The 27,723-nt window shown below is 40.6% G+C and overlaps 1 protein-coding gene across 1 annotated transcript in view; it reads left to right on the forward strand.

Annotated features, from left to right (window-relative positions):
• Window positions 1-2,363: 2,363 nt before the first annotated feature.
• The window catches only part of GTF2F2 (general transcription factor IIF subunit 2), an 87,585-nt gene continuing 62,225 nt past the window's right edge, over window positions 2,364-27,723 (forward strand). The window contains exons 1-5 of the mRNA XM_055801791.1: window positions 2,364-2,533; window positions 10,184-10,257; window positions 10,724-10,742; window positions 12,128-12,272; window positions 20,224-20,262. Of these exons, the coding sequence (XP_055657766.1) occupies window positions 2,468-2,533; window positions 10,184-10,257; window positions 10,724-10,742; window positions 12,128-12,272; window positions 20,224-20,262 (343 nt within the window). The 5' untranslated portion in view covers window positions 2,364-2,467. The remainder of the gene's footprint in view (window positions 2,534-10,183; window positions 10,258-10,723; window positions 10,743-12,127; window positions 12,273-20,223; window positions 20,263-27,723) is intronic.

The following is a 27,723-nucleotide window of genomic DNA, read 5'->3' on the forward strand; positions in this document are numbered from 1 at the left end:
GGCATTTCAACATATAAAGAGGACTTACAAGAAAGATGGAGAAAGACTTCTTACCCAGAGCCTGTAGCGACAGGATAAGGGGCAATGGTTATGAAAGAGGGTAGGTTTATATTGGATATCAAGAAGAAATTTATGATGAGGGTGATGAGACACTGACACAAGTTGACCAGAGAAGCTGGTCTTCCAACTTCATTGGAAGTGTTTGAGGCCAGGTTAAATGTGTCTTTGAGCAACCCAGTTAGGTGAAGGTGTCCCTGCCCATTGCAGGATGGTTGGACTAGGCGATCTTTAAAGGTCCCTTCCAACCCCAAGTTGCAGCACAAACCAGTAGGCTGCAACCAGGCTTTTACCATCAGTCAGATTCTACTGTCTATGCTGTTTCTCCTTGCTCCAGAAACCACACCACTCTACCTCCCTCCAGCCCCCACTACCACCATTCTTAGGGCTATTTAACTACCTAGTGGGAATGAGCTACAGCTGCACATCATCCATGTCAATCAAGCCACTGCCGTCCCAGCAAGGCCACAGCTGCATATTATCAATGCTAATCAACCCACTGCCTTCATTTCTCTACACCAAACCATTCTGTACTTCTGTGATTCTAGGAAAATCGTTATCTCTGAGATCATTTCTGCCAGATCCATTGCCAAGTTGTTTTATGGCAGGGCGGGGAACAGCACATATCGCGGTACATGGCCTGAGAGCTTTTGGTTGCAGGTGAGGGTGCAGTGTTTCTTGGAGTTATGCTGGAGGACAGGGCTGGGTACAGACAGTCAGGTGGGATATGGCTGCACCCATACTTTCTTGGATATCCAGCAGTGCCTCTGGGTTTCTCATAGAGAGAATCCACTGTCTTGTTCTCAGAGACCTCAGGAACAAACTGTCCTATGTACTGCACAGGCAATCAGTGGAGTAAAACCCAAAAGCAAACTGTAAAGTGATGGCATTTGAGTAGATCCACCCTTTTCCCCAGTGAAAAAACCTAAGGGTCTTAGACCCATAATATTTGGGGGTCACATAGTCCCACAAATGGTGGCTATTTCTACCACAGTTGCAATACATCTGCTTCCGTTTTTGTTACCATTTGAGGAGATGCCTCTGGTGTATCTGTGAAAGCTTGTCTTAATGAAATCTGAATTTTTAGTGAAAGCTAACAGGATAAGTTTCATCCACCCTCTCAGCTGAGATCTGCAGACAAGTACAGTTCCGATGTAAAAACAAAAGTATTTTTTAAATTTAATTAATCCTAATCAGAATAGTTCAACAATAGCTGTTGTTGCTTCAGATATGCATGAAAGCATTGCCCTCCTTGGTTACCTAGATGCTTGCCTATAATTAGAAAGGCAGGCTATCCTGAGATGTAATACTGAGATCGTTTTCTGCAAGCCAGATGAGCAATGTCTTGCATACTGTACCAGAGAGATTCTCTGCTTGCTGCTGGTGTGGTCTCAGACGGAGTATGACCTTCACTGGTGGACAACCAGACTTCAAGGAGGTTGCAAACCAGTACCGGGGAGAATCCAGAGAGCAACAAGCATGGCCAGGGGTCTAGAATATATGACCTGTGAGACAAAACTGAATGAACAAGGCTGTTTAGTATAAGGGGAGGCAAACCAAAGGGATACACCTCAATGAAGGGATAAAGTAAAACTGCAGAGATGAAAGCAACAAAACACTTTCCATGTCCACAGCGGGTAGAAGAGAAATAATGAGCTTAAACTGCCACAAGGGAGACAGTCCAGGCATTAGGAAAACTTTGCCAGCAATAGGGACAGAGCCATAAAACAGAGACACAGAGAGGTTATCTATGCCCAACAGCCCCGTCTCAAAGCAGAACTGGCAGATGCTTCCTCTCTCCCGACTTAAGACATTTCCAGCGTTGGAGACAGCATCCCACTATCGGACAGCCTGTTCTAGCACCTCACCCTGAATTCCCTTTGCAGAAAGCTAAGCCTAATCCTTCCCTTTCTATCCACGGTAAACGACTGACCTGCTCTTTTTTTCTGACTGTTGGGGCATACCGTGCTGCTCCGACCTCTCTCCCCGGAGCCCACCCCCCGCGCCCACAGGGGGAAGCATCGTCGTGGGGGTGTCTCCTCCCTCCAGGCTGCCCCTCTCAGTTTCTCTCGATCATTTGGCACGCTGCTGCCGTTGCCCAGCATCCCGCCGCGGTAACCCTTCCCGTACAGGGTGAAAATAAGCTTTCGTGGCCGCCAAGTCACACGGCTCCCCCTTGCCCGCGGCGGAGGCGGGGCGGAGACTCGAACCTGCGGCCCAAACGTAGCGGGGCCCGCCGTCTCGCCCCTCCCCCGCCGTGCTCCGTCAGCGGAGGTTTGTCCGCCGCGGGCCGCCGTCTGCCGGCTGTGCGTTGCCGGGCGGGTCCGCCGGCCGCGGGAGACGGAAGAGCTGCCCGCGTGCGCCGCCCGCTCGCGCCGTCCTCCGCCTGTGCCCGGCCGCCTGCCCCGCCATGAGCGAGAAGGGCGAGCTGGACCTCACCGGTGCCAAGCAGAACACGGGCATGTGGCTGGTGAAGGTGAGGAGCCGCCGGCGCGCCCCCGGGCCCGGCCCGGTGCGGCCTGTGGGGGCTGGGCCCCCCTCCCGTCCCCGCTCCGCAGTGCCGGGCTGGCGGCCGGCCGGGCCCCGCGGTAGAGGCCGGGCGGCGGCGCGGAACGGGGCCGTGCCTGGGGCGCGGGGGGGCCCGGGCCGCGGCGGGGGGGCCGGGGCTGCCCACGTCAGGCTTGCCTGGTGTCACCGGGCAGCCGGTGCCCCCCGTCCCTTCGCCTGGGCGCCGGGGCTGGGCGGGCAGGGCGTCCGTGGTGACCGAGACACCGCGGGGAGGCCGGGTGGCTGGAGCTGCCCTTGGCTCCTGCTCTGTTAGGGCTAACAGCCGCGGTGGTACCGGCGCTTTTGTTTTCCCAGAACTCTGAGAGCTGGAGAAAGTTTTGAGTGCTCCCCAGTTCACATCCTGGTTAAAAATAAAGGAAAATAAACGCTTGTGTCGCAACAGCTCATTTTGGTGCTAGAGAACTATAGCTATAGTGAACGTGCTATGAAAAGATACAAAGGCCACCAGATCAAACCCAAGCACCAGTTTGGGGCATGGCCATGCTCTCCGTCTGCTGCTGCTGCTAACTAGCCCACCGCTGCATGCCCACCGGCTCTGTTCTGGGGAGGGGCTTTCTATAAACGTGCCTTGGCTACTTCTGCTGGCAACAGCAAGCATTGGCTCCGGGAAGAGGACACTCACAGCCAGCGGGGAGAATATGTGCCCTGGCCCCCTTCTAGTCCCATGTGGATGTGCCCTCGTTTTTCTAGACCCAGACATTTGTTCTGTCTGGGGAGAAATGGTTGCCTCTTCCTCCTTTGGGGATGAAGGGAACAGGCTCAGACCATCAGCTTGTGAGAACCGGTGAGGGCAGGGTAGTATCCAAATGCTGGTCCTGGGTGGTGAGGGAGTGTGACACCGTAGTACTTCAACTACCAGAAAATCTCATTGTGGCCCTTGAAAGTGGTGGGGGCATATCATTGCTTTGTTGTGCAGAATTTCTGGTTGTGAGGAGGTCGCTGCATCTGGCTTCCTCTTTTTGTACTGACACCCAAATGTCTGGTTTCGTGAAACTGTAACGAACGCTGCATAGTGCTCTAATCATAATAGCTTATCTAGGACAGTAAAAATGAAAGCTGACAGCAGAAAGCTGGAAAAGTATATCATGATACACTGAGTGGCAGGATGATAAAATTGTAGATGAAATTCACAGTTGAGAAATCAAATCAGATGTGCGTAGAGAAAAACTGCTAATTACACATACATGGGGATTGGGTCTCTGCTGATTGTGATTCAGAAGGAGGTTAGGTTTTCAGTAGATGTGGATAGCTATAAGAATGTCATGTCAAATGAGAAGATTCAACATTGGACATGATTACAAAAGATAGAACAAAAGAGAAAACATTATTGTGCCATCATATTCCCGGTACCCTGAATACTGTATGTAGTTCTGGTCTCATTCTCCCCATTGTGGAAAGTATACGGTGGATCTAGAAACAGTACAGAGGAGAGCACCAGGGATGATCTGGGGAACAAGGAATGGTGGCTGTGGAGGGGACTCTTGAAGACATTGTTGCCTTTCAGACTGTTAAGGTGATTGATTTGGAAATCTTACAGGAGTCTGAAGTAATCAGGAATGTCACAGGTGAAGAAGGAAGAAGTGAATAGGCGAAGGTGAATCGTGAAAGAGTCAGTTGGAACATGAGTATTAGGGGTGTGTCAAATGAATTCCTCTGGGGCTCAAAGCAAGCAAAGCAGGTACCATTTTGCACAATATGTAGTTAAATTTTGGAACTTGTTGCAATAGGAGTTTGTGAATGTCAAAACTTTGCAGAAGCTCAGGAAGCCATTAGACAAATTCAGGCAAGAAAATAGAATTGAGAGATCAAAAATGAGTATGCTTCCTTACCCCAAGACTGCTGAGTGGAAGATCCTAGAAATTAGAAGAGCATGCTGGGGAAATACCTTTTCTTCTTATGTTCTCCTGTTCTTCCTGAAGTATCCCTGTTGGCTGCATTTGGAGATGGGACACTGAACTTGCTTGTCCTTTAGTCTGATGTAGTTTGGTGTTTCTTGAAGCAAGCCAGGAATTTTCAGGCACATCTATGCTTACAGTTGATGCCACTCTGAGCACAGATTTAATGAGAAAACTGGACTAAAAGGAAGGCTTCAATATTACTCTTCCAATTAAGTATTAATGTAAACCTTCATGCATGTGGTCTGAACTTCTGATTTGTCTGTCTTCTTGTATGTTAATAAAAAATATTACATGGTTGTTAACACTGATAGACCGTAGCAGGGGATGTGCAGGATTTTATCTTTTGAATTCCTTGGGACCTGAGCTTGGAAACAGCCATCCTTGTCACTAGGACCTTCAGCAGACTCAGGCATGACAGTGTATAGCACCTGTACTTTCTATCTTCACTAGCTAGGGTAATGAAGCTGAATTTATTCTTCCTCTTAGGGACAGAGCAATCAGTTCTGCTGGAATTAAAAAAAAAAAAAGAAGGTATATTTAATTTCCTTTTAGCATGTATTATGCTAGCACAGGAAGTATTCCGGAGAGACCATTTAACAGGCAATAAAAATAATGTAGTGATGGGTATTTTAGAAGTATGAGCAGTAAGAGGAGGCACCAGAAATTGAGTGAGTCACTTTAGTACAAACCCAGAAAGCAACTGGAATAATTTTTTGTGCGTTTTCAGTGAAAGCTGAGATAGGGAAATGTAAGAACTCTTGGTTATGCACTTGTAAAGTGAAGCCCGTTTAATGTTAGCCATTGGAATTGTCAATTTCTTGTTTCCTGTGTGGTAGTTTGTTGGTTTTAACCTGCTGCATTGATCTATATTTAGGAAGATGGTATCTTTGTATAATTTCTTTTTGTATGTTCAAAGGAAAATGAAAACATAGAACCTGCCATCAGCCTTACTCAGTTTCTGGTGTACATACTGCATACAGATTGCTGTATAGAGAAAGAGCTTATTTAATTTCACACAGAAGGTTGGAAGTAGTTTATTACCGGTTGAGGCTGCTTGTGTGTTTTGTTTTAAAGGTAGACAGGACGCTGAGAATAAGCTGAAAGATGCATGGAGCAGGGGCCCTTGTGCCCTACACTACATGCAGGGTGTCTCGCGTACTGGGGCATGGGTGTCTGATGTGAATAGCAGGAAGAAAACAGCAGTCTGAAGAGGTCTTGAAGTGGTGCTATTCAGTATGTCAGATTTCTTCTCATGATTAAATTGTAATGTTTTTTTCAAGAGAAGAGTGTTCTTGCCTACAAATCCCAGAATAAAGGCCACTTGCCTCGAAAACTTTCAGTAGCCTTTCAGTGTGGCAGACAGAGTATGACTGTCCATACGCCAGCCTTTCTGTGGGTATGTACTTTTCAAAATCCTGCTGTGGGATCTTTGAAAATGCTTTCTGCTCTGTAAAAGCAGGTTGCTCTTGTTTTCTGTACATCCTTTCAAGGAGTGTAAAGTGTTTGAAAACTGATGTGTTCTCCGTAAGTTAAACTTTTATTATGCTAAAGTTAATAGAAAGTGGCAAATTAAAATGTCTACAGTGTGTAAGACCTTATTTTTTCTTTCCTGTGATTGTTTACACCTTCAGCATGGAGCTACAGAGTTTAGCACATGGTTTTGGGAGTACCATCTGGTTTATACTGAAATATCTGTGTGTAGCTAAAAGTAGTCCTTTGATCACAGTCCTTCATAACTCTCTTTCTTTCTCTACATGGCCCTTGACTGTAGATAGGCCAGCAGAAAGATGATTAATTGCACTCTTTGAGACTGTTTCCCGTACAGCTGAAAGAAATGTGATTGATCTGCAGTCTCTTAATCTGAATAAATTCCCTGTCTGATTATATTATATAGCAAGTCAGTGATTTTAACAACATGAGTCCTTCACTCCTTGCCCACTTATACTGAATGTGTGTCTACTTCATTACCTGGCAATATCAATTAGATACAGATTAGGTGCGAGCAGATAAAAATATTTCCATTAAGTCAGCTGGGGCACATGTCATAGCATTTATTTTGGCTTTAGAAAGAATATGGTATCTGATTTGACATGAAATCCGCTGTAGAAAATTACCATTTGAAAACTGTGGAAAAAAATGTGTATCTCAATAGATTGTGCCAGTTCGTGGCTTTCTGTTGTGCGTGTGACGTTTTTGACCCAGCGTTAGGACTTTATGGAAACCTGGACTGACATTTAGTTTGGTTGAGCATTTGGAGGACATCTGGCTATTTCACAGTGCTTCTCACAGGGGTGCTGTGAGACCAAAGGAAAGTGCTAAGCATCAGTACCAAGATGTTTTCTGGATTTTTTTGAAGACCAGATAAATGCATGATTAGTGTTAAATTCATTTGAGCTTTAGGAAGCTAAGAGGTTGCTGTTTGTCAGCAAGTTCACGGAACAGGCTCTTCGCAACTTCAGCTGCACAGTGAAACTTGGCTTAGTTTTATTCTATGCAAGACAAAAATCAAACTACCAAGTGCCTTTTTGCAGCTTGAAACAGAAAATGCCACAGACATAGCTGAGTACATTTCTCTTTCTCACTGACTGTGTCTCACACCACTTTTCTATGTGGGCACAGATGTTTTCAGTAGCTGTGGACTGTGTGAGCCAGAATAAACTCTGCCGTACCAGTAAAGAACATTGCTGCAAAATTAAAGAATGTAGATTTGTCCTGATGTGTCATGAGCACATGAGGGAAAAAGATATAAAATTCCTGTATCGGAATGCTTGTTTTTACATGGTGTTGGAACAGTAAATGATTTTTCCTTTAACAGGTCGCTGTTTTGTTAGACACTGAGACTACTGTAGGTCTTTAAGATGGTGTTCTCCCAGCAACTGCTGCATCCTTATTGGAAAGAAAGGGTTTTATAGGAAGTAGTGGCTTCTGTTAGACTGTTTTCAGCTATTTCCTTTTGAAATAAATCTGTAATTCCCTCAATGAACATCTTAACAATTAGATTTGAATAGTCAGATGTGAGGTTGTCCTTACTGCCTCAGGTCTGTATTCCATCTCTTGATGTGCCACAGTACTTCTGCATCTAATAACTTGTGTGTAGGGGGGAAATTGCTCCAATCTCACATTTGATGTACTAATGTATCATGTTCTGTCTTTATAAAAAGCCGTAATTGAAAAGGCAGTCATAATTGTTGAATGGTGGCGACAAAAACCTGTGATCTGCAATGCTATGTGAAACATTGCACTCTGCGCTTATAACTGATTGAGATGGCTTCTGGCAAGGAAAGGTGGATATGGCTAGAACTGATGCCATGTGGTGGAGGTAGAGCAGTTCCTCATTCCTCTGGGGCTAAACTGAGAAGTTTCAAGTGCCTCACCAAGGTTGGATGCATGAACATAGGGGCTGAGCTGGAAGATCCTCTCTGGGGCAGAGCAGTGACAGCCACTAGCTCAGGCCACCTTTTGAAGTCCTGGGGAACTGTGCAGTCATAGAACTGTTCAGATTTATAGGTGTTTGTCAGTGATAGCACCATATATCAAAACAAACATTTAATCAACCTTAAGATTTCACAGAATAAATGTTGTTTGTCATCTTTAACCTTGCCTGGTCTTTAAGGAAACCCAGGATATCTCTGCTGAGCACTGGGTACATTCTCCTGGCATTACTGTCTCCAGAAAAAAGAAGTGCCGTCACTGCTGCACACAGGCGTGCATGTTTCTTCAGGTCTGGGACACATCTGGGAGTCTGAGGACTGTGGGTGTGTGGCACAGTGGCAGCAGCAAGGCGTTGAAGCTGGCTGTGGAAGTGCCAGCTGTTGGGGTCTAGGTTACCTCATAGTGAGCTGGTACTTTTTTGGCCAGAGACCGGAGAGGCAGCTTGTGATTTCAGCTCACACCGCATTGATGGGAAAAGAGGAAAAATGGGTCTGCTTTGAAAGCCAGCTTCCACGTTGTTGGTTGATTATGTAGGCGCATTACTGTCCTTCATGAGCTCACATCACCTGATGCTGCAGATGCCAAAACCTTTGTAACTCAAGGAGATTGTGTGTAGGTGAGTCAGCATCAGTGGAGCAGCTTTTATTCCTTGGATGTATCACGTTAAGCGCGGCTGCTTGTTCCTGTCCCTGCACTGACCTCTGTTTTGTGTAGCTGTTTGGGGAAATGCATTGGGGAGCTAGTTTGGATGTTCCACCTACTAAATACAAAATCAGTACAGCTAAAACATAGAAGTCCCCCACACCTCCCAGCCATCTCAGTTTGCTCTTTCTGTATATTGACCAGCTGCACAAAGGCTTTTCCTGATAGTGTGGTGGGGTGGGGATGAGTGACTTGAGACAGATCTGCCTAGCATAGTTCTGCTGTTGGAGAAATGGACATCTGGTGGGAGTGGGACTGTGGTTTGCTGCTCAGCATGTCTGAAGTTCCCAAACTCTTAAGCCTTCCCTTCACAGCACCTTTTAGTCTCAGAGTTGTAATTGCCTAACTTCTCATCATTGTAGTGGTTTGGTTGCTGTTTTTTTTCCCCAGAGAGATGACAATTTCTAATGAATATTTAAAATTCTAGTTTTACCTGATAAAATTATTGGGACTCCTTAGTTTAAGAACATGATGCTGATCTTTTTCTGCCTTTCATGAGTGGATAATAGTATTTAAGGTATTGGAATATTTTTCCTGCATTTGGAACTCTACACTGGCTTTATTTTTATGCTACATTATTCTCTTTGCTCTCCCTAACAAAATATATATATAACAGCTTGAGAAGTGGGCCCTTGTGAACCTCATGAGGTTCAACAAGGCCAAGTGCAACATCCTGCACCTGGGTCAGGGCAACTCCTGCTATCAATACAGGCTAGGGGTTGAAGGGATTGAGAGCAGCCCTGCAGAGAAGGACTTGGGGGTACTGGTGGATGAAAACCTGGATGTGAGCTAGCAATGTGTGCTTGCAGCCCAGAAGGCCAGCCATATCCTGGGCGGCATCAAAAGAAGCGTGGCCAGCAGGATGAGGGAGGTGATTTTCCCTTCTACTCTGCACTCATGAGACCCCACCTGGAGTACTGACTCTAGCCCTGAGGTCCTCAGCACAGGAAACCCATAGACCTGTTAGAGTGGGTCCAGAGGAGGGTCACAAAAATATTCAGAGAGGTGGAACACATCTCCTATAAGGAAAGGCTGAGAGAGTTGGGGTTGTTCAGCCCACAGAAGAGAAGGCTCTGGGGAGACCTTATTGTGGCCTTTCAATACTTAAAGGGAGTTTATAAGAAAGACAGGGACAAACTTTTTAGTAGGGCTTGTACCAGTAGGACAAGGGGTAATGGTTTTAAACTAAAGGGGGGTAGATTCAGACTAGCTATAAGGGAAACAATTCTGCAGTGAGGGTGGTGGTGAGACATTGGTACAGGTTGCACAGAGAAGTTGTGGATGCCCCATCAATGGAAACACTCAAGGTCAGGCTGGGTGTTTCTCTGAGCAACCTGATCAAGTAGATGTCCACGGTTATTGCAGGGGGGGTGCACTAGATGGCCTTTAAAGGTCTCTTCAACCCAAACAATTCTGTGATTCAATATTGTCTACTATATTTAGGTCATACTGTATTCTGAAGAGGTAGGGTAAAAGCATTTTAAGAATTTTAAAATCTACTTTTCTTGAAATCTGTCTTGTCTTAGGTCCCCAAATACTTGTCGCAACAGTGGAATAAAGCTTCAGGAAGAGGTGAAGTGGGAAAACTAAGGATTGCCAAGTAAGCCTTTACTGTACCTTTATTGACTGCATTTTTTAGAAGAAGTTACCAGCAGTAAAATAGGTTATGTTGCACCTCTTATAATGCATAATACTGTTTCTTGCAAACACTGCATATTTCTCTGATACCTGAATGGTACTTGCTTGTATAGTAATTATGAATATAAATTTTATGAAATTACTCTAGACAGTGGTTGTATCCCATTATATGATGTTTGATTTCTTAAACCCAAGTAATATGCACATCTAACTAGAGAATGCTCTATAACTTACATGTGCTATTTTGCTGCTTCTGTTCTCAACTGCTGACACTTTTCCCATTCTTGGGCATCAGCATAACAAATTTGAGCAGCTCAGGAGTGAAGATGAGTAATAAAACTAGGATTTGAGTGTGGGTTTTTATCAGGAAAGCTAAACTTGTGGAATTAGATTATGAAAACTAAAACATTAAATATTTTCTTTTGCAGAAATCAAGGAAGAACAGAAGTAAGTAATTACTAAATACAAAGGCTGTGAATGTGTTATATTTTGAATTCTAAAAATTGTTTAGAACTTGTTTAGAACTAGTTTCTAATGTCACATTTTTTTTTGTTACACCTGTAATAAGGATTGTACCACAAAATCGGGAGGAGAGAATTCTGTTCATAATTCTGCCCATAGATTTACTGTGGGACTTTCATCAGGTCTCTTTGTTCCCTAGGTTTGTTTACCCATCTGTAAGCAGCAGTCATAGTAGCGACTTTTTCTAAACATTTTGAGATGTATTAGTGCAAAAGGCTGTCTGAGGACTAAGGAGGATGATGATAAAGTGAAAGAAGTTGGAGATGAAGGGTTGCAATTTCAGAAAGTATTCTGTCTTATATTTGGAATTTGGTCCTACTAAATATAAAGCAACTTGAAGGTTCTGCATGCAAAGGTAACTTCTTTTATTAGCAGCCTCAGTGCGTGATAGTAACTTCCTGTATCTTTTTCAGGAGATAAGGGAAGTTGTATTAGTTAGAATTACTTCAAGTACCACTGAATAGGAAGAAGCTGGACAAAAAAATGGGAAGGAAACAAGCTGCATTTGCCATTTGATAATCTGGCCAAAATCCTTTTAAGATAAGTGGAGAGAGTTCTGCTGGAGGTTTGAATACCTCCCTAATTTTGTGACCCTCACACCAAAATCTTGATATTGATGAGACCCACAAAGTTCATTTTGCAGACCATGTAAAACCAAGCAGTAAGGAACCCAACGAGTATGTGTGCCTTCCTGGGGGCCCTGTTGCTGCATGGCAGAATGAGGCTAAGCAGGATGCACAGGAAAAGCATGTACTGCTGGTCTGAAATGTCCCTCTTCAGGTTTCTTGCTGTGTCCTGTGGCTGGGGATTCTGGTTACCCCAGTCCCCCTAGTCCCTCTTCAGCTCCTGTATTGGGTACACCATGTAAAAATAGCCAAGGAGCTGTATTTGAACCTCTCTTGGGCTGCATAAAATTCAGGAGTTCCTGGGCTAATAACACTTGTAGTATATTAGCACTTTTCCTGGAATTCAGCTGGCTGTGTGAAACATTTTAAAGCACTCCTGCTGAGCAATGTCTGAAAACTTATTATGCCTTACATTTTAATAAGTATAATCCAATTGTTCTCGTGACTTCAGGAGGAAGTAATTTACAATTTTTTAAAAGATGAGTAAATTTTAGTAAGTAAATGAAAGCTTTGAATTCTGCATTTCAACAGGAGATCAATATAGTAAGACTTTTATCCCGCTCTTTATGTTTTTGAATTGGAAATTTGCTATACTGCTTGTGTTTCCTCTCTTGTTTTCCCCATAACTCTCAAAGCTGTGCAATTGAGTCTGTTTAGTAACACTGTGGTAATTGTGACTGTTAGGTGTCATTTACTTTGAATGAAGAGCTTGCAAGCATCAATGATATTGGAGGAAAACCTACTTCAGTCAGTGCACCAAGGGAACATCCATTTCTTTTGCAAAGTGTGGGAGGACAGACCCTAACAGTGTTCACAGAAAGTTCAGTAGGTAAGTTAGAATTGAAGTTATTTGTTATGATTCCAATATACATGATTTCAATAAACTGCATTCTGTAAAGGCCATAAGACCCAGAAGTCAGATTTTGGCTCTGTTGTGTTGTTATCTGCATACGCTGTTGTACTTTTTTTGTTTCTGTCTCTCCTTATATGATTTAGCAACTAATCTAAGTTCTGCACATAGGGCTTTCATGTATGTTTCAGCTGTGAGTCTGCTGAAGAGAACAGGGAGAGTGTGGAGTGCAGTACATTGTCTATTCCCCTTTAGGTTTTTCACTGGAAAAAATGTTTTTAAGTTTCCGTGCACTTTTGGGATCAACTAATACTTTTTTGTCCTCCTTGAATTGGTGTCTGCTGTGAATATAGTTTTACAAGGATGCTGATTCTTCCTCTGTCCAGTTGAACAGATCCATTTTATCAATGAACACATCTGTTCACCACATTGAAGTACATATATGGTTTAAGTGTATTAAAGCTTAATAAGGTCATGATACCAAACAGTGCAGCAGTTGGGTTATCATTTTTCTCACTGGATTCCAGCTGTTTGGCCTGCCTTAAGTTCAGCTCAGTAGCTCTATGAGTGATTAGGATATTCAAGATCATATGTCCCAAATCACATGTTAAGCTTAAGGGACATCGTAGCGTTACACTGTATGGTAAGTTCAGCAGACTGCCTTGCATGTAACTCCTATGTGCTATAAGGTTTTTCTACTGAAATTACATGATCATGTTCTGGATGTTAAGAGACAGAAGGAAGGTGTCTGCAGAGTGTACCTCTTTGTGTGCAGGTTATCTGTTTCAGGCATTTAAGTTTTGGTGTCCCCAGAAGACAAATAATAGTAATTTTTTTTTTTAATACTTCTGCCTTTTGTTGGGCAGAAACTACAGTGTGACGAGCTTCTGATTTTTTGATGTTCATAGGCTGGCAAGTAATTGCTGTGATGGCCGTGTGATGCTTTACCAAATAAGGAGGGAGAATCATAACTCACAGGACAGACTTAGAATACTTAGTAAGTTTGACCACCTCCTTCTTAAAATCTGTTTTAAAGATTTAATGGCTGAGCTTTGAGATATTACGGTACAAGGAGCTTGGCTCTCTCAGTTGTGTTACAAATACAAGCTTTTACACTACAACTTAGGCACTTTGCATTTGTTGTCCCTTTATCTGAAAGTAATGTAATTGTGTTACTGGTTTTTCACTTTAAAAAAATTGTATTGTTCTGTGTGTGACTTGCAACACTTTAAAAATACTGGCTTATAATTCATAGCTTACAAATGTGGAAAGGGAACAAATTTTCAAGAATGTTGCAAGCGTTTTAGTAGTACCTGATCCTTCTTCATTTCTCTGTGCCCGTACCTCAGAATGCTTGACAGAAGAGAGAGATTTTAGGTGTGAAGATGTGTTTAGAGTATACATTCAGTGACTTTTACATGATGCAAATCCCATGGGATTTTGCTTCCCAAGACACCTTATGATACAAAATACTGCTTCAAAAACCTCTTAACGGTAACTTGAGTTGCAGCAAGTGCAGATGCTTAACTTAAATGTGGAGTATTTGTCATCAGTTAGAATGAAAGTCATTAGAATGGGATGGCTGGAAGATGCCTGTTTATTTCTGTTTTACTGTCTCTAATGCCTGTGTCTAAAAACCTTTAGGTACTTAGAACCTGTCCAATTATTATTTAATAAATTAAAAATTTTGCATTTCTTAGCAACTAGAAAATGCTATTCAAGGACCATGGATTGCTTGAGTAGAAGTTGTTATATTAATCGGGAGCAAAGGGTAGTTAGTGAAATGAGAAATACTTGAAGCACTGAATAAGCATAGACCCTGTCAAAATTGTTTTTGTTTGAGATCAGGAAGCATAGCATGCAGTCAGTGAGTTTTCATGAAACTTGCTTAAATGCAAAACGGCTAAAATGTGTTGCTGTTGTGTTAAAGCTGGCGTTGGCAGTACAATCAAAAATAAACTTTAATGTGCTTTTCTAGTATGACTTTTTTTGGTTGTAAAGATGAATGTGACACATACATTCCAAATTCCAGTCAGATTTCATACAGACACCATGTTCCTGCAGCCGCACTCTTGTGTTTATATGTGTATTGCCAGTATGTTTTGAGCTTTATGGCCAATTTCAACAAATTTCATAGTGAATTATGGCTAGCATGACAATAGGTGTCTGAAGCATGGGACAAAACTATGTGGATATCCCAGCCGAAAGAAAGACTGCTACCCTATTTGATACCAGGAAGTCCACATAGGAAAAAATGCTGTAATTATATCAACCATGAAAAAAGACTCAATAAAAACTTACATCTTTGCACATCAGTCAATCTGCAGTATGAGATAGTCATAGGAAACTGAAATTCATTTATTCTTATGTTCACAGACCAGTATTTGTCTTCAAATTATAATTAGCATATTTTTGTGAAAATGTGATCTCGTTCCTTTTTCTTTTGTGAAGTGCACCATGTAACAGAATCAATATGCCAATTTGAGCTATGGGCCAAAGATTAAGCTGGTATGGAACTGCAGCTGGCGTTGCTAATGTGGAATCTGGAAGGATGCATTTGAGGAATTATGGAAATGAAATACAGATAAAAAAGTGCTTCATGCACTATTGATGTCAGTCAGTACCCTTCTTGAGGACTGAACTTACCTAAAATGGAGCAAATGGCATAAACCAGTTGGGTTTCTTTTGTAAAGGGTGGGGAGTTTTTTTGATTGTGGGTTTGGGGGTTTATTTTTCTGGTTTTTTTGAGCACGTTAAAAGCCCTAAGATCTATTCCGTGTGCTGTCTTCTAATCCTGGGATCCTTATGTTGTAGAGAGATGGTCTTTCAGAAAATGAGGGATGACAAAACTGCTTCTGAAATATTTTGTAATCTTGAAAGATGCTGCAGGGAGTTTACATGTTCTGGATAATTCTGCACTTCACATTGACTTGGCAGGTCACTTAAAACAAGCAAAAGAGATCAGATTTGACAAGTAATTTAATATTTTCTGCATGATGTAATTTCTAGATTTCTGAATTGGATTTTGTGTGGTTTTTGTTTTAACTGAACTTGTTTCTAATACCTGTTGAATTGGAAGAAGTACTTTAGTTCTTACATTGTAAACCTCTGCATCTCTGGTGGTCCCATATTGGGGACAGTATTGTTAATCCACAGCAGTAGGCTCTTCTGAGGTGCCATTTGTTACGTCCAGAGTCTAATAAATTGCAGTTTCTTGGCCTTCTGTAGTTTGCACACTAGGTCTGAGCTACTATGAAGCTGGATAAAGTGGATCCCAACCCAGATACTATTAAAAATCTGGCTGTGCTGGCTTTCACACTTGGTGCACTTTCTGTTTAGACTAACTGGGGTTTCTCCTGTTTCTTTTTCTGTATTTTACAACAGCTCTAATGAATATTACAGAGTAGTACAATGCACTCCAAAAATAGTAGTTGCAAAATATCTCCCTACTTCCTTTGCAAGGGAATTTGCACATGTGAGATATTGCTTTGTCTTCATTGCTGGGCAAGACCTGTGGTGGTGTTCCTGAATATCAGTTTAGCAAAGCTGTGGCTTCTGTGATGACTGCAGAGGGATCTGAAGTACAGTTGTCTCTTGCTGTGTAGGTCTTGCTGTCTAGGCTGGTTTCAGTATTATTTCTGCATTAAATATGAACTACATTCTGTTCCATAAACATCACCATATGTACATCAACAGTTGCTATGCAACAATGCTATTTGTGCTTCCAGTCACTTTATTTTATCTTTGTCATCAGCTATCATAGCTGTAATTTTTTGGGCGGGAGGAAAGGAGAGCATTTTGCTTATATTTCCATTTGTTGTATTGAACAAAATTAATTTTTCTTATGCATGTATAGCTAAGAACTATCTAGGTGCAAGTCATGGCATGACATAAGGTATATTTGGTTAAAATTGGTTTTTTCTGAGCTTCCTACTGACAGACACCCTGACATAAAGATGTGCTGTAATTTGACAGTTTCTTTCTTGGTTGAAGGAATGGGAACATGCTTTTGTTAAACATTTAACAGCAAAATTTTCTGATTGCAATTATAAATTAATTCCCTTACTGCTTTAATTGACTGTTGCTTAATTTTTTGCCAGCAGGTAGTTTAGGATTGCTGTCCCTGAATATAAATAAAAATTGGAGCTATGTTACAGATAACGATAAAAGTTTCTTACTGAGCTAGTTCTTGGACAAATGTGCTACTAATGTGAATTGGGAAAACACAGACCTTGGCAGGCAATTGCATCCCTAACTGTAAAGGGACTGATGGGTGGAGAGGAAGGTTTTACACTGCCGGCACAAATAAATTACAAGTTATTTCTGTAAAGTAGGATGAGATGACTCATTTTATTGAAATTTTAAGTGTATCTTCACAACTCCCCCTTCATAAGTGGGATTGCCTTAATGCCTGTTTTAGTGACTTTAAATTCTTTCATGCTTGTTCCATCTTGCTGAAAGTAAAAAGTGTTTAGAGAATTCCATTGACAGAATGACTGCCAGAACTTTGTTTCTCAGCAGCGTTCATGCATGGATTGTTTCACTGTTTTGTGCTTCACAGAAGACTGCTGGCTGTTAACACTGCGTTCTTCTCCAGTTTCCTGAATCTTCTCTTCTTTCAGAATCTCAATTCATGAATTTCAGATTTTTTTGTGTTCTTGTTCAATAATACACGTAACTGCTTATATACCTTAGAACAGCTCCTTTATTCCCACACTCCTTGAATATTCTCCCTTTGTTTTGAGTTGTTTTTTTTTCCTTTATACAGCTTTTCATATATGAAAGGACCTTTTCTGAGTTTGTACATGAATCACACCTACTGTTTAATGTACAATGCACAATTGTATTCCAGTGAAAATGAATATTCAGAGGTTTGTATTCTGTATTTTGTGTATTTTGAAATACCAGATCTATCCAGACATTTAAAGAAATGTGAATGGAAGAAAGACTAATAAAAATCCTGGAAAGATGTTTCTTCCCATCATTAAATCAGTTACTTCTTTAATTACATTTAATTATTTCCAATAAAATATGCAGTGCTCAGAATCTTGATGCCTTCTATTACTACTACTAATCCTATTAGATTAATGTTTGACTTCTCAAATTTCTCATCAGACTCTTTTTTAGGAATTAAATGCACTCCCTCATCATTCTGCCATCTTAGCTCTGCCTGCTGAGGAGTTTTGATGTATACCTGTCTACTTTAACAGTACTTTCCAATTATTTCTATTCAATCTGCCATGCATTTCTGTCTCCAAAATGGTTTGGGGTCTTAATGCTACTTTGTTCCTCTATGTACTTCAGTCTTTTATGGACTGTTAGCAGAAGAGGAAAACCTATCAGCAGCCTCACGATCAAAAGAAATAGAAGCAGCAGCAGCCTTTCAGGTCCCTGGCATTTATGCAAATTTTCAAATATTTTTGAGGATCATAAATAAGATGCAACCCGTGATCATAAAAGCAGAATATGTGACTCAAGTTAGTCTAATTACAGACAGCATTTTGATGGGTCAGTATTATTGTGACTTACGGTCCATTTAGAAAACAACTGTGACTTCTTACATCATCTCTCTTCTCCACCTCTAAAAAATGGAAATTGTATTTATTTACTTCTTACGAGTGTTGCGAGACTAAAGAAATTACTGTAAAGTGGGTTCAGCTGGCTGGCACGGGTAGGCTCCTAATTTTCATTTTTGTTATCAAAACTATAGACTGTTAATGTCTGTACAAATTTAGCAATTGAGAATACAATGCACAAAATACAAGGTATGTTAGAATGGGTTCAATGTGATGGGAATAGAATTGGATTTCTGCCTTCCTCATTGACTTAAAATTTGGTTTTTTCAGTCTTACTGATGTATGTGTAAAAAAACCTGCACCACCACCACCACCCCCAATAAAAAAACAACCACAAAAAAACAACCAACCAACCCCAACCTATTGATATTTATCTGTTAATCTTGCATGTTGTGGAGGAGGCTGAGCAGCTGTAGTCTGCATCAATAAAATATATTGAATAGACATAGTATAACTTCTTTTACCTTCTTTATGATATTAGTTCTGAGAAGATTTTTAAAGCAGAGACTTGTGACCTAGTCATAACAAATCCAAATTGTCTAATAATGAGGAAAAAACCCACCACTTTTTTGCAAGGCTTGAATTTTGTCTGGTTTTTTGTCTCTGCTGTTGAGGGCAAATTCTGTTGATACATATAAGCAAACACACACACTCCACCTATAGACATGATACACGTTATTGTTCTTTGAATCAGAAATGCTTGATGTGTTATGCAGTAGTTTTGGCTAGGTAGCTAGTCTTTCACTGAAACAGTTAAAAAGAAACTGCTTTAAATCCAGCTGCTTCTTACATCTCAGTCCAGGCAGCAGTTGACATCTTAGTACACTTGTGTGTCCTTCATTGTGTCCTCTTTTGTGTGTGTGTACTGAATGTTTCCTTAATTAAGTTACAACTGAGTTAGGGTACTGGTTGGGTAATAACATTGTGCTGTAAATGTGCTAAATAACACAGAAAATATGATGTCAATGAGAAAATACATGTTTTCCTGCAAACAGGCTATCCTGCATGTATATCTGAAAGTTGGCGGAATTTTAACTCACTTTGTGAGTACTCACGGGTGGGAAGAGGCCATATAATGGATATTTTCTCTTGAGGAAGCACGTGCTTTCAGCTGCTAAGACTAATGACAGCTACTGGGAAAGAAAGAAGGCTCTGTGAGATACTGCTTTTTCCATTTGCATTAGTTCTCAGGCTGTCAGCCATCTCAATGAGAAAACAGGGCTATCAGCCATGAAAACTAGAAAGAATCAGTGGAAGAAAAAAGGTTTTGTAAAATATTGCAGGTTTTCAGTTCAGTTAATGCCCAGCCTGTAAATGGCAAAAATGATCAAACTAACTGAACTCAAAAATTATTATCTGAGTTAAAGCAGTAATTCACTCTCATCTGTAAATAAATAGCCCGTAATGATAGTTGTGACATGTCTGAGTTGAAAGCTAAGGATGAATATTACCATTTTAAACCGTATTTCAGATGAATGAAAATGTTCTTTTTATTCTTTACCTTAGAAGATGTGTAAAAAGGAGAAATGTAGGAGGAGAAGTCAAATTTTAGGTTGATAATTTTATGTAGGGGATTAATTTCATAGGGCTTGGTAGATGTTAGAACTCAGTTTACCAAAATACATTCGCTGGCTGCCATTTCTTGAAATGTGGGATTGGAATGTCATGCAGAAAGCTGTTTCTGAATCTGACTCTACCATTCACCCAAATGATAATTTTTTGGCAAGTCACTTTGCAACACTTGTGCCTAGGTTTTTCCTTCATACATTGATTCTCTGCTTTGTGGAACAGGAGACATTTCTGATTATGTGCATTTTTTGTACTTAACAGGTTGGGCTATAGTATCGTTTGAGGGCCAATGATCAGAAAGGGAAAAGATTGAAAAGATAAATTCTTGTGTGATCTGCAGAAAGGGTAAAGGAGAGGTTGATCAGGTTAAAAAAATTACCTAATACCAATTAAGAGCATTCTTTTGCAGAACCTTGATTATATTTTTTTATATATAAAAATAATATTCATTTGTCTAGACTGACCAGTGAGATAAATAGATACTATTTGTTGCTTAAGCATAATCGTACTACTGATTTTGTACAGATGTGTAACTTCATTCTTGCAGAGCTCAGAGGTGTAATGGAAGTTGTGAGTTTGGGCACTCATTTTAAGTTGTGAGTTTGGGCACTAAAGGTACCTTCAGAAGGTAAATTTATAAACATTAATCAAATCCAGTGATTATGATTTTATCATAATTTATCATCTTCTTTTCTTTGCAATCCACTTTTTACATGTAATTTCAAATAATCAATACAGAAATGTTATGTTCCCTTTTTTATTCATTTGGTTGTTTTTTTTTCCAGAAAGCCAACCGGAAGAAAAATCTGAAAGCAGCAGTGCTGGTAAGTATGGATGCTTTTTTTTGAAACACTACGAAAATTAATTATGACTGCAGCTTTTCAGTTTTACTTATCAAGAAATTGGTAAGGAGTCTTTTTTTGTTACATTTCTAGAGTAGAATTTCATAAAATTGAAAAATGATTTCATAAACTGATTCTCTGCTGCAACCAAAAGCTTAAATTATTAATATTTGTTATGTAAAAGAAAGGGAATAAATGATGTGGGAAAGCTTTAGAAATGTAATGTTCCTTGGAATGTTATTTTAAATATTTAATTTTTTTTATTTCTCAACTGTTTTTTTTTAAGTTCATTGTATTTTTTAGTTTGAATTCTTTCCTCTTGATTGGAAAGTTTGTAGCAAATTTCCAAATGTTTTGTTATTTGATTTTAATTGCATAGACTAAGTAGTCAGAAAAGTAGTCTTCTAGTACTGTACTTTATTCCGTTTTTCTAATGGAAAAAAGTTTTCTTGTGAAAGAATTATAAGTTCTTTCGAAAGAGTGAAAAATGGCTAGTTCACTGGTTATTACCTGCCAGTTACATATTAGTCAGTCCAACGACGTCTTAAGTACAGTAAAAATTCTGAAGGGTGCATCTCAAACTGCCGTTGCTATAGTAAAAGTGGTTTTTTTACACAGTTCGTAGTAGTCAATAGAAGTATTGCCCTTTGGTATTTTTTTGTGAAAAGGGCAACATGCTTATATCAAATAGGATATCAGCCTTCAGAATCTAAAGATTTTATTTCAGGTCTGAGCTAGTCTGTGCAGGCTTCCTTTACAGCCTCTGAAGGAGGCAGTCCAGGAAGTCTTATTCTAACATAGGTACGTGCAAGTACAATTCCCCAGCAGCTCCAGCAGAACTGTCAAGGCTCTGTGTTCCTAGCCTGCTCCCTTCTCTTCTGCTAAATCCTTTGGGCTTATGTTACTGAAATTCCTGGACAGGTACACAACAGCATGAGAATCTTACAGTGTCAAGTAATGTTTAATAAAAATCCCCTTTTCTGCTTTTGTTAAAGGGATGTTACAAAAATATCATTGATGTACTAGCACAGATAAGTGCAACTGTTTGTTAGTAAGGGCCCATGAACCTTGGAAACCAGACACATCTAATATAAAATATATAGGTAAATCTGTTTTGTCAGTAGGATTACCTCTCATGCACACAGATTAAACAGTACTGGGACTGGGCTGGCACTTGGGAGTGGCAGAGACAGCAGATGGACTGGAAAGAGTCTCATGGGCCTGGCTTAGAGACCAATTCCTGAACATAAGACTAATGCTAGTGGGTTTTCAAAATGTCTTCTTCAACGTAATTTTTTGAACACTTTAACATGGAGATGTCTGTTTTTTCTAATACTTTTATTTGAATTGCATTTCAGTGTTCGATCTTGTTGAAAGTGTGTACTTTGTGTCTGGCTAGGAGTAGGGTTTGGGGGTTGTTTTTTTCTAGGAGGGAATTCTTCGTAATATTGAGGTGCTTTTTGTTACACTGGCTTAAGCATGTCAAAAGACTGGTGCTAGAAATGTTGTAGTCTGACGACTTACTGAATTCAAGGTGTGTTTTATAGCTTGCAGTTTTTCACAGTTACTTGTTAAAACCTGTTCGCTCTGATTATATGTTAATTGTGGTGTGGTTTTAACGTTATGAAGGGCTGCTTTCTAGAGATTAGTATTTTATGCCACTTGAAAACTGAGACTCACTGCTGTGGGATGTCTCATGTAAAGCAGATCTTGAGGGTTTAACTGTTAAAATGAATCAGTATTTTGATACTTATATTGCATTTCTCTGATGATCTTTAGTTGCAGGGATGCAGCCTTAGTTTTGCTTGGCTTCCAGGGGGGGGGTTATTCTGTTTCAGTTTGTATTGGAATGGTTGAATTGTCTGCTTTTCACTCATGGTGTCTCCTTGTTCCGCAAATATTCTGTAAGGTGGTCACATGTTCAATTGTTTGTATTTTTGCTTCGGCCAGAAGAATGAATTACTGTATGCTGGGGGCTGTTTAAATATGCTGAGAAGATGAGTGCTAAACCCACTTGATGGAATCAAGCTGGTTGTGGATTCAGTTTCTGAGTGGTGATAGTTGGTTTACACTGGAGCATTTAAAGGAGGGCTCTCAGCCATCAGTTGTGTTTATGTGCTTTTTTTCTCAAAATCATCACAGAACTCAGATGACCTTTTCCAGGCTGCCTCACAAGTAATTCAGATTGAGTGCTCCATTTTGCTGTTAATCTACTTTATCTTGGCCTACAATAAGTACTTTTGAGGCAAAGATGATGTCTTTCATGTATTTACGTAGCATTTTAGCATAACAAGGCCCTAATGACTGCTTTTAGGTATTTCTGTAATAAAAATATTTAAGGTTTATTTGTAGTTAGAAAGTAAATAAAAGCAGTAAATGAGATAAATCAAAGGATTTCTAAATATTATTTAATTCTTTTAAAAGTTCCCCCACATTTTTACATTAGGAGGGTGTTGTCAGTCTTCAGAATTTCTTATGTCACAAATCATTAGTATTATGTATGACATTTTTAATCACATTTATTTTTGGTAAGTGGCTTACAACATCCCAACAGGTGAGATAGTACCAGCATTGCTACTGGATATTATTTGGAGACAGACAACATGATACTGGGTCCCACCAAAGATAATCTGGCTGGTATCCTTTCCTCAGTGGTAATCAATAGCAGATGCCTTGAGAAGAGTGTAAGAACAATGCAGAAAGCATAGTGATACCTCCCCAGAATACTTCTTCCAGCCTTTAGTGATTCACTGGTCAGGGAGATCCAGAGCCAGGTGTGATGGTGTTTTGTTTAACAGGGCCTCATGGATTTTCCTTCTATGAAGTATCCCTGTTGGTTGAGTCCATGTAAACCTTTAGCATCCATAATATCTTGAATGATGCTATGGTTAGGGTCAAAATATTCGGGAATGAAGACATAAGTGAAACCAGTTTACTTAAACTAATTTTGAGCTCCTCTTGCATGTTATCATTTTAGATCACTTTTTCTGTACAGAAATCCTATTTGATTAGTGCTTGTGATAAACAGTGCTTAGTGGTTCAACCAATGTTGTTTAGTGCCTGAAGGCTGGTTTATATTAAATGTGAAAGGAGGGAAGCAAATTACACACTCAGCTAAAGAAAAAGAGAAATGAGAATTGGCTCTCCTTGTTCCTGTATGATGATGAGCATTGGATTTAAACCCAAATATGCGTGTGTAGCTCCTGTTTGCCTATGACCTTGCTTGCACCTACTTGTAAGTGCTGTCAGTGGTGACAGAAGCTGTGAAAACCAAGCATTTGTGCCAGTTAAAGTACGACCTTCTCCCCCCACCCAATAAAAATCCCCAGAAGCTGCTGCCCTGAGCCTGTGTAGTCTGTTGAGAATGATACGGTAAACAAATGCATTCACCTGTAGGAACAAATGTAATTGGATACTGTCCTTTTGGAAGTGCATTAAATGAAAGTTCCCGGGGCAGCAATGGATTATGATGTTGCCTAAGCTCTGAGAAGGTAGCTTTGAAAGTATAGTATTGGTGTCAGGGGGATGGGGGGCGGTGAGGTGAGTGTATCAGCTCTGTACACAAACTACAGATGCACCGTTTTCTTCAGGGGTTCGCCAGGGAGTGTTTTGTGCAACCTGCTGGTTGCAATTCCTGAACCTTCTGTAAGGCAATTGAACTACTGTTGTATCCAAATGTCATTTCTTGAAGCCTTTTATGTAAGTTTATAGCAAATAGCAGCCTTCAGTACTTAACATGCGTTTGGACAAGGTATTAGTCATCTCTTTTCTGTAAACCTGCCAGTGAGTAGTACAAATGCCTTCTAAGGAAGGGAGAGGCACCATTGGGACCATTTCTGATTTGGCTTTGGTTAAAAGGAGTAAGTTATCTGAGCTGCTGCAGACAATGTAGTGTGAACCTAGTATTAAAGTGTTGCCAGTTGTGAATGTACATATTTGACTGCATACACACATATACAACACTTCAACTGTCTGTAGATCACACTTGCTTCATTTTTTTGATGTTGCAACATAAAAAATTCAGGTGGTGAAAATACATGTGTTTAAAATTTATTTAAAATAAATTCAGTGTAAGCACTTTGATAAACACTGAAGTGCATATGGTAAAATCAGCAGTTCTTTGTTAAAGGCACAGAGTTCTTAACATGACAACCCAGGACTGTATAAAGCTGCTAAATGCACATTTGATTTCATCCTCTTCAAAGTGGCTAACGTATATTTATTATACTTCAAAAGTGAAACTAACTGAAAAATGATCTTCAGGAGGAATAAACCAGTAATTCTTAATTTATATACTAGCTCAAAAGTCAGTCTTGAAGATAACTGAATTACGGAATCTGCCATTTTCAAGCCACAGAAACAATTTTGGTCTTGGAAATATAACTATTTCTGTTGACAGATAAATGCAACAAAACTTTAAATACAGGCTTCCTAGTAGTTTTCTAGGAGCCATAATCATTAATGAGACTCCATTTGTAGCTGTTAAACACACAAAGAAGCAACAATTCCTGCTTTAAGGTATATGTAGTCAAAGTCTATCATACTGGTTGCAATAAATATTGTGGAGAAAAAGGGAAGGCGCACTGGTCGAACAGCAAAAAGGGTATGGATTTGATGTAGGTCAGCACTAACTGGCGTTAAAATTTTTAGGAACTTGCATAAATGGCCTTTGTGTCCTTAGGGTCCGGCTATTTATTTTAGTATACTGTATGAATATTCTAACATTTCTGTTTGCCTGAGCAGCACCGATGTATTTGTTGTCATGCAGTCTCTATCCTGGGAATAGAACCCAATATAAAACAGTGGGAATTAATCCTATGAGCCTGTTACTGTCCTTCAGCAGTGTCCACATCCAGCTTGTCAAAGTATTACACTAAGCAGAAGCATGCTTTTGGCTTGTATTAGAGTTCTTGGTTTTCCCTTCTGACTCTCGAGAAATTCCAGGAATTTCAGCTGTGCTTGGCATTGCAGATCATGACTCCACAAATTGTGTTTGTCTTCTGTGAGGGATTTTGCTGATTATTGCAGTTCACCCATCTACCAGCACGATCACATTTGATGCGTTCAGACCTTTGCCGTATTGCAAATTAGAGCCTTGAACGATGGATCAAAGGGTCAGAGGGAGATCAAATGCTTGCTGCCTTGGCCAGTACAAGACTGGCATGTAGCAGATGTAAAGCTAGCAGGAAGCAGTTTCAAAGTAAATAAAAAGAGGTGGTTCTGCACTCAGCATGTAATTGAGCTATTGAATTCGTTGCCAGAAGATGTGGATGTGAAGGTGGTATTTGCTAAAAGCTTACATGACCTTAGAGGACACCAAAGAGCTATGTGAAAGGTAATCCACCAAAGGGTACTGAGATTGAGAGGACATCTGATTTAAGAGACCCCAAGCCACAAAAGCCTGGTAGGCACTGGGATCCATACCCAGTAGGAGAATCATGCATGGCTGCTCTGTCCTTAGGCTTCATTCATTCTTCTTTCAGACTTGATGATCTTAAAGGTCTTTCCAACATAAATGATTCTATGGTTTTATGATTCATGGATATCTGCTTTTGGCTACTTTGCTGGAGTCACGACACTGAGCAAGCAGACCTTCAGTGCTGTTACTCTCAGACTCTGCTTTTTTTCATGCTTTGTTTTTTTTCCCCCACTTCTGTACTGTTGTTACACTGCTTGCATCAGGGATAGTTGAAGTTTCTTACTTTTAACCATGGAATTAACTTCTGAGGGGAGAAGCAATGAAGGCAAAGGCAAGAGCAGCTGTTTTAAGGTTGCTAACTGCCACTGAGCGCACTGGAGGCTGCAGCACGGTACGACCTGAGCTTTCTGTATGCTTGAGTCTAGAAACAATCTAGCAGAGCTCATTTGGTGCTCTTACTGAGGTTTCCAGCCCCAGCATCTTGCCAACAGCTGTGATATAGGAGCAGGAATAACATGTAGCTGCATTACAGCATGTTGTCTTACTCATACAGGTTGTCTTGGGGATTTCTGCACTGTCGTCTGTGGGCAAACCCTAAAATCATTATCTGCATGGCAGAAAAGTCTTATAGAGGCGGGCTTTTATCTTCATGTAAGGCATAAAATAGCCTACATGTCAGATGTTTGCCCTGTTGGGAAAGAGTAGTATTTGCTCTTCAGTTTGATAAAGTTAGTATTGATATGACTCCTAACGTGAGAGTACCTTTTTCTCTGTTTAGCTGATTCTTGTCAGCCTGGCTTGCAGGACCTTAAATTTGTCTCCTCTGAGATTACTAGTTTTAGCATTGAGAAAATGTACTGCTTTATCCCTAATACTTGCCGAAGGCTTTATTTAAGTAGTAGAGAGGCAATAAATGACTGGGTTTGGTGTTATAGTTGTTTGTTCTGTTTACATTTTTTGATGCTTAGCCTGTTCATTGCTATAGTTTGTTTGCTTAATTTTTTCTTCTTAATTGAGAGTGTCTGTACCCACCTCTGACCTGTTCTTTTTCTTCATCTGTTCACTATGGTACAGAATCAAGAACCTCCTCTGAGTTAACAAGCAGCTTTCTGCAGAGCTGCAGCAGTAGATTTGTAGCTCAAGGTTTTCTATTAACAAATTTTTTTTTAAGTGAATTTTTCTGACTCCTGCTGCAAAAAAATAAAATTTCCTCTCTGAAATCTGACATATGACAAACCAAAATAATTTGTTTTGGGTTTTTTTTGTTCAATTTTTGTTTTTAATTTAGTAATTTCAGGATAATTAGATGTTGCTTGTGTTGTACAACCTCAGTGTTGCATTACGTGATCATCTGCCACCTCCATAAACCCAAGACCCTCAGGTGATGGTCACCGACACGGAGTTGATTGGCCCTTCTCTTTGTCTCTAGGTACTCGGGTATTGTAGGCTCTTTTGCCACACTGCTCCCTCCCCGTCCTCACTGCTTGGGGACTGCAGCACTGCAGGCTTCCCTGAGCATCAGGTCCATGGCTCTAGCAAGCTCCTTGGATCCTCATCTTCCTGGGGGATTTCCCTAGCAAGCAGCCTTGGGCTATTAAATCTGAACTCTCATCCCCTTGGTGTGTGCTCCTGTGGCTGGTGAAGTGCCACCCCCTTACGCTGGAGACTGAATCTCCCTTCAGGAGACGTGAGCAAGAAAACCTGCTGCCTCCTTTTGGCCAAGCTTTCCATACCAGGAACAAAGCTGCTGTTGAAAGCTTGGAGTGGTGTGGTGTCAAAAGCAAAAAACAATGTATCCTGGAAAAGTGTAGAGATCTAGTTTTTCAGGTAACTGAAATAATGCTTGGGAGTGCAACTAGTGGAATCTCCCTTTAATGTCCAGAAAGATGGAGGGTTTCCTGAACTCACTATAAATGAAGATTATGTCCCCCAAAGTCACACCACACAGGCAATACTGTAGTGAGTTTTAACATTATCAGAAGTTTACGGATCTTCAGAATGGCTCAATTCATAACAGTCATCTT

This window comes from Falco peregrinus, chromosome 4 (assembly GCF_023634155.1).
Source record: "Falco peregrinus isolate bFalPer1 chromosome 4, bFalPer1.pri, whole genome shotgun sequence".
Lineage (NCBI taxonomy): Eukaryota > Metazoa > Chordata > Aves > Falconiformes > Falconidae > Falco > Falco peregrinus.